Source organism: Salvelinus namaycush, chromosome 14, assembly GCF_016432855.1.
Source record: "Salvelinus namaycush isolate Seneca chromosome 14, SaNama_1.0, whole genome shotgun sequence".
NCBI classification, from domain to species: domain Eukaryota; kingdom Metazoa; phylum Chordata; class Actinopteri; order Salmoniformes; family Salmonidae; genus Salvelinus; species Salvelinus namaycush.
This window is the reverse complement of record NC_052320.1, coordinates 20,240,085-20,254,032: the sequence shown is the minus strand read 5'-3', so window position 1 is coordinate 20,254,032 and position 13,948 is coordinate 20,240,085. Positions and strand designations below refer to the sequence as shown.

General features: G+C 42.0%; 1 protein-coding gene across 1 annotated transcript in view; it reads right to left on the bottom strand.

The window, feature by feature from the left end:
* The window catches only part of LOC120059260 (integrin alpha-5-like), an 81,185-nt gene extending 67,573 nt beyond the window's left edge, over window positions 1–13,612 (bottom strand). Inside the window, exon 1 of the mRNA XM_039008168.1 lies at window positions 13,247–13,612. Within this exon, the coding sequence (XP_038864096.1) occupies window positions 13,247–13,443 (197 nt within the window). The 5' untranslated portion in view covers window positions 13,444–13,612. The remainder of the gene's footprint in view (window positions 1–13,246) is intronic.
* Between the last annotated feature and the right edge of the window lie 336 nt (window positions 13,613–13,948).

The window sequence follows — 13,948 nt, the reverse complement described above, 5'->3', positions numbered from 1 at the left end:
CTATGATTTATAAGAATCTCACAAAATAAAAGAATACCAACAATGAAAACAATACCAGAAACCTGTTTGATCATATATGGAGAGGGAGACAGTGTAGACACAGAGGGAAAATGCATGTTTTAGTAGCTAACAGAGCCCCCAGTGGGTCCAGTGTCAATATTGTATTTGCAGAAACCCTATTTAAGGGGGTAAACTCCAGGAAAGTGACCAACTAACACGGTGACCTCAATCTGGGTACGTCACAGCCAAACCATCCATGATCTAATCCAGAACACCACCCCATCTAGACCACATGTGGCAGGGATAGGCTGGGAAACATTATCAGCAGCAGCAGCAGAGGCATCCATGACCAAACATCTCCTTATGACTGTCTTGTAATGTAATCTGTACAGAACTACACCACACAGAAAGACAGACAGAGACTATCCTCAGTAATTCAGGTCAGCCCACCGGATTTGTGATGCACTGAGTATATGACAGACTCCTTGAATATTTAACTTTATCATAGTTCAAAAGGTCTCTTGATATATCCTCTATTCTCTTCCTTTGACAGACAGATAGGAAAGCCTGCTGTTATTGGGACAGGAGCATGGAAACTTCTTTGATAAATCTATGAAGCAGACATCGATCAGTCCAGACAGACAAGACCCTCGCGGACAGCCTGTCATCTATAGTCTGACCTCTGACCTCAGCCATTTTAGCAGTCCATCCCCTGATCCCTGTCTGGCACCAGAGACAGGGAAGGAGGAATGTGATGCTGCTGCTGGATGGAGAGGTATTAGGCAGTCTTCTTCTCAACATGGTGGATCTGGCCTGGCACTGATGCCTCGCTGAGATTCATATCACATCAGGTTGAGGAGCAGACCTATCCTTACAAGGCCCCACACTGTGCTGCCTCTCCCTCTCTAGACTACTAACACACACACACACACACACAGCGCTACTTCTCCCTAGTCCACACACACACACACACGCACGCGCACACGCACACAGTTCATAGACCCTCAGGCGGTCTACCACGGTGGTGTCAGCGCATGGCTAGTGTCCTCTCTGTCTACTAGCTAACTTCACTCTATTAGTCCAGGCCAGGGGGCATGACAGGAATCAGACACACATACACACTCATGGAGCCATGCTATCAGTGAGGGTGAAAGTCTGTCAGTGTGTAGTAGGGTGAGGGAGATGAACGTGTGAGAACGTTCTAGCTTGCTTTTTCTCATTTTTGTGTGTCTCTGTGGGCCTATGCTGCTGTTGAGGCTGGGAAATAAAACACACACACACACAGACAGAGATAACACCCCCCCCACCCCGGCCAGACTGACCTCACCCCTGTATTCAAGCTACTCCCCTACTCCCCCGTCTCACCACAATGTGGGCGATAGTCTGATAACTGAGAAGAAAACGAGTGATAACTGGAAACTTTTCTGTTTCTGATGTGTCCGTTTCCTGTTGGTTTATGTTATTGACGCGTGAAGCTGTCACAAACAACGAGTGTGAAATGTGGAAGAATTAGACTGATTTGGACCACTGGTTGCTAAATTTGACTCTGCTCTCATTCTGTGTTTGGTTTGGCTACACATTTGGTAGTAGCATTAGCATACATATTCAAATCAAATTGTATTTGTCACATGCTTCATAAACAACAGGTGTACCCTAACAGTTAAATGCTTACTTACGGGCCCTTCCCAACAATGCAGAGAAAAATATATACAATAAAGTTTGAACACACTTACTCACTCAAGGGTTTTCCTTTAATTTTACTATTTTCTAAATTATAGAATAATAGTGAAGACATCAAAACTATGAATTCATTTTTTATTTAACCAGGCAAGTCAATTAAGAACATTCTTATTTACAATGATGGCCTACAGCAGCCAAACCCGGACGACACTGAGCCAATTGTGCGCCGCCCTATGGGACCAATCACAGCTAGTTGTGATACAGCCTACACGTACGCTACGGTCACAAGACGCAGGCCTCCTAATTGTCCCTAGAATTTCTAAGCAAACAGCTGGAGGCAGGGCTTTCTCCTATAGAGCTCAATTTTTATGGAATGGTCTGCCTACCCATGTGAGAGACGCAGACTCGGTCTCAACTTTTAAGTCTTTACTGAAGACTCATCTCTTCAGTGGGTCATATGATTGAGTGTAGTCTGGCCCAGGAGTGTGAAGGTGAACGGAAAGGCTCTGGAGCAACGAACCGCCCTTGCTGTCTCTGCCTGGCCGGTTCCCCTCTCCACTGAGATTCTCTGCCTCTAACCCTATTACAGGGGCTGAGTCACTGGCTTACTGGTGCTCTTCCATGCCGTCCCTAGGAGGGGTGCGTCACTTGAGTGGGTTGAGTCACTGACGTGATCTTCCTGTCTGGGTTGGCGCCCCCCCTTGGGTTGTGCCGTGGCGGAGATCTTTGTGGGCTATACTCGGCCTTGTCTCAGGATGGTAAGTTGGTGGTTGAAGATATCCCTCTAGTGGTGTGCGGGCTGTGCTTTGGCAAATTGGGTGGGGTTATGTCCTTCCTGTTTGGCCCTGTCCGGGGGTATCATCGGATGGGGCCAAAGTGTCTCCTGACCCCTCCTGTCTCAGCCTCCAGTATTTATGCTGCAGTAGTTTATGTGTCGGGGGGCTAGGGTCAGTTTGTTATATCTGGAGTACTTCTCCTGTCTTATCCGGTGTCCTGTGTGAATTTAAGTATGCTCTCTCTAATTCTCTCTTTCTCTCTTTCTCTCTCTCTCTCTCTCTCTCAGAGGACCTGAGCCCTCGGACCATGCCTCAGGACTACCTGGCATGATGACTCCTTGCTGTCCCCAGTCCACTTGGCCGTGCTGCTGCTCCAGTTTCAACTGTTCTGCCTGCGGCTATGGAACCCTGACCTGTTCACCGGACGTGCTACCTGTCCCAGACATGCTGTTTTCAACTCTCTAGAGACAGCAGGAGCGGTAGAGATACTCTTAATGATCGGCTATGAAAAGCCAACTGACATTTACTCCTGAGGTGCTGACTTGCTGCACCCTCGACAACTACTGTGAGTATTTTTATTTGACCATGCTGGTCATTTATGAACATTTGAACATCTTGGCCATGTTCTGTTATAATCTCCACCCGGCACAGCCAGAAGAGGACTGGCCACCCCTCATAGCCTGGTTCCTCTCTAGGTTTCTTCCTAGGTTTTGGCCTTTCTAGGGAGTTTTTCCTAGCCACCGTGCTTCTACACCTGCATTACTTGCTGTTTGGGGTTTTAGGCTGGGTTTCTGTACAGCACTTTGAGATATCAGCTGATGTAAGAAGGGCTATATAAATACATTTGATTTGATTTGATTCAAACCAGGATGTCTGTAGTGACCCTTCTGGCACTGAGATGCATTGCCTTAGACCGCTGTGCCACTCGGGAACCCTGAAATAACACATATGGAATCATGTATTAACCAAAAAAAAGTGTTAAACAAATCAAAATATATTTTATATTTGAGATTCTTCAAAGAAGCTACCCTTTGCCTTGATGACAGCTTTGCACACGCTTAGCATTCTCTCAACCAAATTCATGAGGTAGTTACCTGGAACGCATTTCAATTAACAGGTGTGCCTTGTGAAAAGTTAATTTGTGGAATTTCTTTCCTTCTAATGTGTTTGAGCCAATCAGTTATGTTGTGACAAGGTAGGGGTGGTATACAGAAGACAGCCCTATTTGGTAAAAGACCAAGTCCATATTTTGGCAAGAACAGCTCAAATAAGCCGAGAAACGACAGTCCATCATTACTTTAAGACATGATGGTCAGTCAATCCGGAAAACCATCAAGCACTATGATGAAACTGGCTCTCATGAGGACCGCCACAGGAAAGGAAGACCCAGAATTACCTCTGTTGCAGAGGATAAGTCAGGTAACAGACACATCTCAACATCAACTGTTCAGAGGAGACTAAGTGAATCAGGCCTTCATGGTCGAATTGCTGGAAAGAAACCACTACTAAAGGACACCAATAAGAAGAAGAGACTTGCTTGGGCCAAGAAACACAAGCAATGGACATTAGACTGGTGGAAATCTGTCCTTTGATCTGATGAGTCCAAATTTGAGATTTTTGGTTCCAACAGCCATGTCTTTATGAGATGCAGTGTAGGTGAACGGATGATCTCCGCATGTGTGGTTCCCACCGTGAAGCATGGAGGAGGAGGTGTGATGGTGTGGGGGGTGCTTTGCTAGTGACTGTCTGTGATTCATTTAGAATTCAAGGCACACTTAAACAGCATGGCTACCACAGCATTCTACAGCCATACGCCATCCCATCTGGTTTTCACTTAGTGGGACTATCATTTGTATTTCAATAGGACAATGACCCAACACACCTCCAGGCTGTGTAAGGGCTATTTGACCAAGAAGGAGAGAGATGAGTGCTTTATCAGATGACCTGTCTCCACAATCACCCGACCTCAATCCAATTGAGATGGTTTGGGATGAGTTGGACCGCAGAGTGAAGGAAAAGCAGCCAAGTGCTCAGCATATGTGGGAACTCCTTCAAGACTATTGGAAAAGCATTCCAGTTGAAGCTGGTTGAGAGAATGCCAAGAGTGTGCAAAACTGTTGTCATGACTGTCCTGTGAGGATCCGAATGGGTCAGGTCAGCTTGGCAATGGATGACAGTAACCAGACCCTCTCTCATCCACAGAGGGGGGAGGAGGGAGCTGTTGGGGGGTTGACAGCTCACACCACGTCATAAATTAGGAATATTCCTTTGTCTTCAGAGACTTTTCCCGACGAAACTCTAATATATTCTAAAGCGAATACTGGAACAACATTTCTGACATAAGAACGTGGGAAATGGTCAGAGGTGATCTAAAGAATAATAATGTCATATTGGATGTTATTTGTGATGTCATAAAGTGTTATAAAGGAAATACTGCAACTTGAAAAGTATATACACTACATGTAGGAAGTCTCAATCCTTTATGTTGTGCATGAAATATGAGCAATGATTAAAGTATTTTTGTTAAGATAGGAATTTGATTTTAGGAGAGACCATTCTACTACTCTTCAAACCATCATATTCTACTACTCTTCTCAAATCACGGTATTCTACACCTTTCATCACCAATGGGAACCGTCAAAACAGCTGGCAAGCCTATCTTCCAAGGAGCATCTTCCAGAGAGAACAGTAGAAGACGGGGGAGGGGAGAACCCTTTTGGACAATCAGAGCCTCACAAGCGTGCCGCTGAAAGGCCCAACACCCTTCCTAAGGAGTGAGGGTTCCGACAGAGATCCACGGTGAACGAAGGCATTTAAACGTAAATACGTTCATGATTTTTTACTCCAAATGGGTGGCGGTTCATGTGCAAAGGATATGATTACTGTGAGAATAGTTTCTAAAATGTATCAACGATAAGTGTCTTTTTCTCTCTCTCTCCCTCTACATGTCGTTGTGTAACAAGTCGCCATATGTTGCGTCAGTCCGCTACGGACCTTTTCCTAATGTATTAAGTGTGTATGTTATCCTGTCTTATCATTTAGTTAGCTAGTAAATAAATAATTAAACCAATTTGTGTAGTACTGAATCATAAGTAAGGCTGGAGTTTTTGCAGATGCAGGAGGTTACGACTGTTCAGAATGATGATATGATACGAGGTTATGATTAATATGTTGACTGTTTTCTGGATGTGATAGATAAACAACCGCTCTCGTGGTGTCCCAAACTCCTAATGAGTTAATTGTTACAATATTAATTTAATTGGGTAACAATTAAACATAGTTAGTTGACTCGATTAATAACAGTCATCAGATTAATGAAAGTAAAGTCACGACACCGTTATGTTGTGCATGAAATATGAGCAATGATTAAAGTATTTTTGTTAAGATAGGAATTTGATTTTAGGAGAGACCATTCTACTACTCTTCAAACCATCATATTCTACTACTCTTCTCAAATCACGGTATTCTACACCTTTCATCACCAATGGGAACCGTCAAAACAGCTGGCAAGCCTATCTTCCAAGGAGCATCTTCCAGAGAGAACAGTAGAAGACGGGGGAGGGGAGAACCCTTTTGGACAATCAGAGCCTCACAAGCGTGCCGCTGAAAGGCCCAACACCCTTCCTAAGGAGTGAGGGTTCCGACAGAGATCCACGGTGAACGAAGGCATTTAAACGTAAATACGTTCATGATTTTTTACTCCAAATGGGTGGCGGTTCATGTGCAAAGGATATGATTACTGTGAGAATAGTTTCTAAAATGTATCAACGATAAGTGTCTTTTTCTCTCTCTCTCCCTCTACATGTCGTTGTGTAACAAGTCGCCATATGTTGCGTCAGTCCGCTACGGACCTTTTCCTAATGTATTAAGTGTGTATGTTATCCTGTCTTATCATTTAGTTAGCTAGTAAATAAATAATTAAACCAATTTGTGTAGTACTGAATCATAAGTAAGGCTGGAGTTTTTGCAGATGCAGGAGGTTACGACTGTTCAGAATGATGATATGATACGAGGTTATGATTAATATGTTGACTGTTTTCTGGATGTGATAGATAAACAACCGCTCTCGTGGTGTCCCAAACTCCTAATGAGTTAATTGTTACAATATTAATTTAATTGGGTAACAATTAAACATAGTTAGTTGACTCGATTAATAACAGTCATCAGATTAATGAAAGTAAAGTCACGACACCGTTATGTTGTGCATGAAATATGAGCAATGATTAAAGTATTTTTGTTAAGATAGGAATTTGATTTTAGGAGAGACCATTCTACTACTCTTCAAACCATCATATTCTACTACTCTTCTCAAATCACGGTATTCTACACCTTTCATCACCAATGGGAACCGTCAAAACAGCTGGCAAGCCTATCTTCCAAGGAGCATCTTCCAGAGAGAACAGTAGAAGACGGGGGAGGGGAGAACCCTTTTGGACAATCAGAGCCTCACAAGCGTGCCGCTGAAAGGCCCAACACCCTTCCTAAGGAGTGAGGGTTCCGACAGAGATCCACGGTGAACGAAGGCATTTAAACGTAAATACGTTCATGATTTTTTACTCCAAATGGGTGGCGGTTCATGTGCAAAGGATATGATTACTGTGAGAATAGTTTCTAAAATGTATCAACGATAAGTGTCTTTTTCTCTCTCTCTCCCTCTACATGTCGTTGTGTAACAAGTCGCCATATGTTGCGTCAGTCCGCTACGGACCTTTTCCTAATGTATTAAGTGTGTATGTTATCCTGTCTTATCATTTAGTTAGCTAGTAAATAAATAATTAAACCAATTTGTGTAGTACTGAATCATAAGTAAGGCTGGAGTTTTTGCAGATGCAGGAGGTTACGACTGTTCAGAATGATGATATGATACGAGGTTATGATTAATATGTTGACTGTTTTCTGGATGTGATAGATAAACAACCGCTCTCGTGGTGTCCCAAACTCCTAATGAGTTAATTGTTACAATATTAATTTAATTGGGTAACAATTAAACATAGTTAGTTGACTCGATTAATAACAGTCATCAGATTAATGAAAGTAAAGTCACGACACCGTTTTCAAGGCAAACGGTGGCAACTTTGAAGAATCTAAAATATATTATATTTGTTTAACACTTTTTTGGTTACTACATGTGTAGAAAATGTAGAAATTGTTTAAAAAAATTAAGAAAACCCTGGAATGAGTAGGTGTGTCCAAACCTTTGACTGGTCCTTTAAATAATTGAAAAATGTAAAGATAGCAAGGAATAAATACACAATGAACAACGATAACTTGGCTATATACACAAGTACAAAATCAAGTGTGTGGTAGATGCTAAATGCAGTATCCATCTTCTAGAACACAGTACACATGTTCTAGAATCTTAAACCCATTGTCTCTTCTCTCCTCCCCTTACCACGATGTCTCAGCTGTTAAAAGTTAAGATGAAGTCATCGACGGGAGAGATGACTGCTGTTCATGCTGTTGCTGTGACTTCACACTACATACATGAGACAGACGGGGCCTGGGCAGACAGAGGGGGAGGGGGTTAAAGACCCTGCAGAATGATATCAGACCAGAAGAGGGGGAGGAAGGGGTGAGGAGGAGGGAGGTAGAGGAGGTAGATGGGCTTTTATCGCACTCTCCCGACTCAGTGTCTGCTAGCATCACATCCTAAATCATACAGCTTTGCTAGACCTCTCTGTGTCTGAACTGTAGTCAAGAGAACTAGGGAAGTGGGGAGGATTAACACTGGGAAACTGGAGTCACTGGTGACCCACTCGGCACAAAGCTCCTCTCCTAAACCCCTAGGATGCTCTGGCAGGTGAGATCGTTCTGGGCAGACAGACACAAACATAGTCAGCCAGGACATCTGACTGCGTCTGACCCCGGCAGTCCAGCGTAGCTTCACTTTGGTTAATGATTAATTATTACAATTACAGGGCAGATAGCTAGGTCCAGGCTGAGTCGCTGACACGGCATACTGATGAGTGGTGGTCGACACACACAGCAAACAGCCCATGGACAGCAGTGACTGTCTGGGTGCCTTCCATCATCAACTATGTCTGTCTTCAGTCTATCTATCAGTCCAGACTATCAAATCAAATCAAAGTTTATTTGTCACGTGCGCCGAATACAACAGGTGTAGACCTTACAGTGAAATGCTTACTTACAGGCTCTAACCAATAGTGCAAAAAAAAGGTGTGTGTGTGTGTGTGTGTGTGTGTGTGTATGTGTAGCTAAGTAAAGAAATAAAACTACAGTAAAAAGACATTTGAAAATAATAGTAGCAAGGCTGTATACAGACACCGGTTAGTCAGGCTTATTGAGGTAGTATGTACATGTAGATACATGTAGGTTATGAACATGTAGGTTAACTTCTCTAGGATAGGGGGCAGCATTTTCACGTTTGGATGAAAAGCGTGCCCAGAGTAAACTGCCTCCTACTCAATCCCAGATGCAAATATATGCATATTATTAGTAGTATTGGATAGAAAACACTCTGAAGTTTCTAAAACTGCTTGAATCATGTCTGTGACTATAACAGAACTAATTTGGCAGGCAAAACCAGAGGACAAACCATTCAGATTTTTTTTTTTTTGAGGTCACTCTCTTTTCAATGGGTTTCATTGGTAATCCAGATTTCTAAGGGACCTTCCTGCAGTTCCTATCGCTTCCACTGGATGTCAACAGTCTTTAGAAATTGGTTAAGGTTTTTCCTTTGAGAAATGAAGAAGTAGCCATGTTCAGAATGAGGCTCCAGTGAAGTGTACTGTTTGTTAGAGGCGCGTGACCAGAAAGCATGCTACACATTGTTTTCCTCCGGTATTGAACACAGAACATCCCGTCTTCAATTTTATCGATTATTTATGTTAAAAAATACCTAAAGTTGTATTACAAAAGTAGTTTGAAATGTTTGGACAAAGCTTACAGGTAACTTTTGAGATATTTTGTAGTCACGTTGTGCAAGTTGGAACCAGTGTTTTTCTGGATCAAACGCGCCAAATAAATGGACATTTTGGATATATATCGACGGAATTAATCGGACAAAAGGACCATTTGTGATGTTTATGGGACATATTGGAGTGCCAACAGAAGGAGCTCGTCAAAGGTAAGGCATGAATTATATCTTTATTTCTGCGTTTTGTGTCGCGCCGGGAGTGTTAAAATATGATGGTCTGTGATTGTTAGCTGGGGTGCTATCCTCAGATAATAGCATTGTTTGCTTTCGCAGTAAAGCATTTTTTTTTAAATCTGACACGTTGGCTGGATTCATAACAAGTGTAACTTTAATTTGGTATATTGAATGTGTGATTTCATGAAAGTTAAATTTTTATAGTAATTTATTTGAATTTGGCGCTCTGCATTTTCACTGGATGTTGGCCAGGTGGGACGCTACCGTCCCACATATCCCAGAGAGGTTAAAGTGACTATGCATATATGATGAACAGAGAGTAGCATAAAAAGAGGGGTTGGCGGGTGGTGGGGCACAATGCAGATAGCCCGGTTAGCCAATGTGAGGGAGCACTGGTTGGTCGGGCTAATTGAGGTAGTATGTACATGAATGTATAGTTAAAGTGACTATGCATATAAGACAAACAGAGAGTAGCAGCAGTGTAAAAGAGGGGTTGCTTGGGGGGGGGGGGGGGGCACACAATGCAAATAGTCCGGGTAACCATTTGGTTACCTGTTCTACCCTGACCACATTTTAGCTGTGCTGCTCTAGTAGTCTGTAAGTACCTGTAATAAGTGTGACATGGACTAACCCTTCTTAAAGAGTTTCTTCGGTACTTTTTTATACTTTCTAGCCAGTAGTTCTGAGAGTAGCACTCACGAGTCAAATATGGTCCCCGAAAACTGCATACTACATCACATATGTGCAGATATGTGTACCACGTCATTGCTCTCTATCTCGCTCTGCTATGTGTGCATCTTGCTAGCTGTCACTCAAAAAACGAGGGGCTGAAGCTCATTGGTTAGAACTCAAATTGTTAGGGGTTGGCCCACATGGGGGGAAATGTAGGGAAAATGGCGCAAGCACAGCTTCCAGAAAAACAGTTGCTTTCGAACTAGAGATTTCGGGGCAAATGGAGGTAAAACAATAATTCTGCTCATAGATTATGCATTTTTGAAGTACACATTGACACATCCAGCCCAACGCGGGAGGTTTAAAAATACTTAGCAGTCGCCAAAGTTCCGGAGAATGTCTTTGATGAATGATCTCAGCAGAACTACAGACTGGCAATTCAAAGTAACAGAATTACGCTGAGACTCATATTTTTGATTTCAAAGTTTAACAAAGCAGACAACTCTATGCAGAAGGACAACTTTCAACAATTTACACTGAGTTTCTAAAAACTCAAAAATATCTGCTCCGAATTAAGATTCTACGATGTCTGCAGAAAGAATGGGGTGTTAACTATGACATGACACATTGACACCCAGTAATGGAATTGCGGTAACGGAATTTCAACATGGGTCCCTGATCTGTACTACACAGAAATGCATAATAATTATGGATATCAATGTCATTCTCCTGGTAGTGATGTATCCTAAATAGGCATACAAAGGTATACATATACAAAATTCTCCTTTGCATATTTGGGTATTATTCTACACATTGGCTATTATTTTAATGAGTTCTGCCGCCAAACAAGACCGTATTTGATTGGTCTGAACCAACCATAGACGTCTATGTTTCACAAGTTTGGTCATTAGAGATCAGTACAGAACAGTAAAGCATAGTTCAGTACACTAGAGTGCATTATAGTGTACTCGACTGTAGTGTGCTCTACTGTGTACGGTACTAAACTCAATGTTTCTTTACTGTACTGAACTCCACTGTACTATACTGTACTGAACTCTACTGTACTGAACTATAATCTACTTTTCTTTACTCTACTCTACTGTGCAGTACTGTGCTTTCCAAACTTGGGAACCCAACTGTGGTTTGTGACTACTATGCTTTCCCATTGTAGCCAACTCAATTGCAGAAAATCTGTTACCGATTTTTCTGAAATTCGAGTTTCAATCACTTACCGTAATTGCTGGACTATAAGCCGCTACTTTTTTCCCACGCTATGAACCTCGCGGTTTATACAATGACGCAGCTAATTTATGATTATTATTTTTTTCACAAGATTCACGCCGCCAAAAAACTGAGCTTCGTCACATAATGTGACGTAAATCGAGCGCGCTCAAACTTCCAATCACTTTGATTACGGTAGTCATTTTGTCACCCTCATCATGGCAAAGACACGGAGAAATGCATATGATGCAGCTTTCAAGTTGAAGGCGATCGATCTGGCTGTTGGAAAAGGAAATAGAGCTGCTGCACGGGAGCTTGGCCTTAATGAGTTGATGATAAGACGTTGGAAACAGCAGCGTGAGGAACTGTGCAAAAAGACAACAAACGCTTTCAGAGAAGAAAAGCAGATGGCTCGAACTAGAAAATGAGCTTGAAGACTGGGGCAACACACAGAGAGCAGACGGCCGAGGTGTTTCAACTGTGCAGATCCGACTGAAAGCCAAAACAATCGCCACCGCAATGAAGTTTGACTTTCTTGGTAGGCTACTGTTTACTGCTATTTTTTTAATTTTTGTTACAAGTCGTGTTTCGTTAAAGCCTATTTATTTTTGTTACAAGCCGTGTTTCGTTTAAAAGCCTATTTATTTTTGTTACAAGCCGTGTTTCGTTTAAAGGCTGTGTAAAGTTCATTTGTTTCAATGTACCGGTAGGCACTTGTGGCTTATAGACATGTGCGGTTTATTTATGTACAAAATACATATTTTTAAAAAATTCAGTGGGTACGGCTTATATTCAGGTGCGCTTAATAGTCCAGCAATTACGGTAATAATTTATAGATATTTTTTTTAAAGATCAGTAAAAACTAACTAAGTGATAGGTCTACCTTTACTTATTACTTCTGTGAACTTTCATTGTCCTCCTTCCTCATGAGGGAGAGAATTTAGAAAATATCTTAAAGATATGTGGGTTTTTGGTAACGGCATTTCAAGGCACAAGGCAATGTTTCTTAAACTTAGAAGACAGAACATTTTCTCTGAAACTAGTGTTGATATTAGTTGCAGGGGTCTTTACTTCAACATCATGTTTTAATGTATTTCTAACACCTTTTAAGACTTTGTCTGGTAGATGTTTTCTAAGACCACTTTTCCATCTGTCTGACCAGAAATCAAAGCCTTTGCGAATTCCACATTTTTATGATGGAAAATGTTTGAAAAATGTATATATGCCTTCATTTCACAAATATAGACTCTTAGTTTTCATTTTACACCCACTTTGACATGCTTCTATGAACTGCACGTTGGTGCTCATGGGTCCTTTTACATGGAAATGACATGACAGGACTGATGTGATGGAGCCACTGCATGCCAGGATGCTGAGATAAAAGTCACAGCTTTTTTGTGACTCAGAGGTCACATTCCCACACGTTTTCCAACAGGAAAGATTACGTTTTTATTCCCAATCCTACCATAGGGCGGTCACTGGTCGTCATCATATAAGGGTAACCTTTTCCAGTGCATCGTGCACGTGCACGGATGGATGGATTTGTAACCAAAACCAAAAGAGAAAATCTAATTCCATATGTGCATTTACCTGATGTAATAACTGATTTATTAAATGTAGGCTATACCAAAAGATGCAGTTCGGCAACTCGGGAATAAACCCTCTAACCTCCTGGGATAATATTTACCATTTACCATACAATGAAAATTACCGACAACTACCTAATATTTCCCACCGTGTTCACAGTAACTTTCTAAATTACTTCCAGGATAGAAAAAATACTCACCTTGAAGAATTGGTCAAGTAAAATTCCACGGAATATCCAAAGTAGCTCCCATTAGGTCCGCTGTAGACAGAAGGGTTCTCCACGTCCAAATTGAATGTATCACACAACGGTAGCAGAATTATTAGACAAACCCCAATGCAGAATAATGAGTAGCTCAGTTTTCCCGGTGTCTTTGAATGGTATCTTTTGGAACCCATTCTATTTCTCAATTAATCCACTAAAATTGTATTTGTTTTAATCAACACCTGAGTTGCTCTGATGTTTTTAGATCAGTAGAGCTTGTGGAGTGGTTGTTCTATTTCTCTAAACTGCATGCCTTGAAACTCAAACTCGCTGTATCTCTCCTAAATGCTCAGTCAGCTTCTTCCCTCGACTCGCTCTCGCTCGCTACGCTCGCTCCTCTGTCCTAATTGAAGGGATATTGAAAGGAGGGAGTTCCTCGACTCGTGACAAACTTTTGAAGAGGTGGAGCTCTTAATTCAGAAAAAGACAGACAGAAGACCAACTTGTAACGTCCATCTAGAGTGGGCTACACTCAGAACGGAGTCATCTGTATGATACTGAAATCTTCCCGAACTGGCTGGAGAAATCTTCCCGAACTGGGTATTCTGATAATTGTATCCTCTCCTTGGCGCGCAGCCACCATTTGCGTTCAAGGCTTTAGAATGGGGAGGGGATTTTGGTCTATCTGCCTAATAAAGA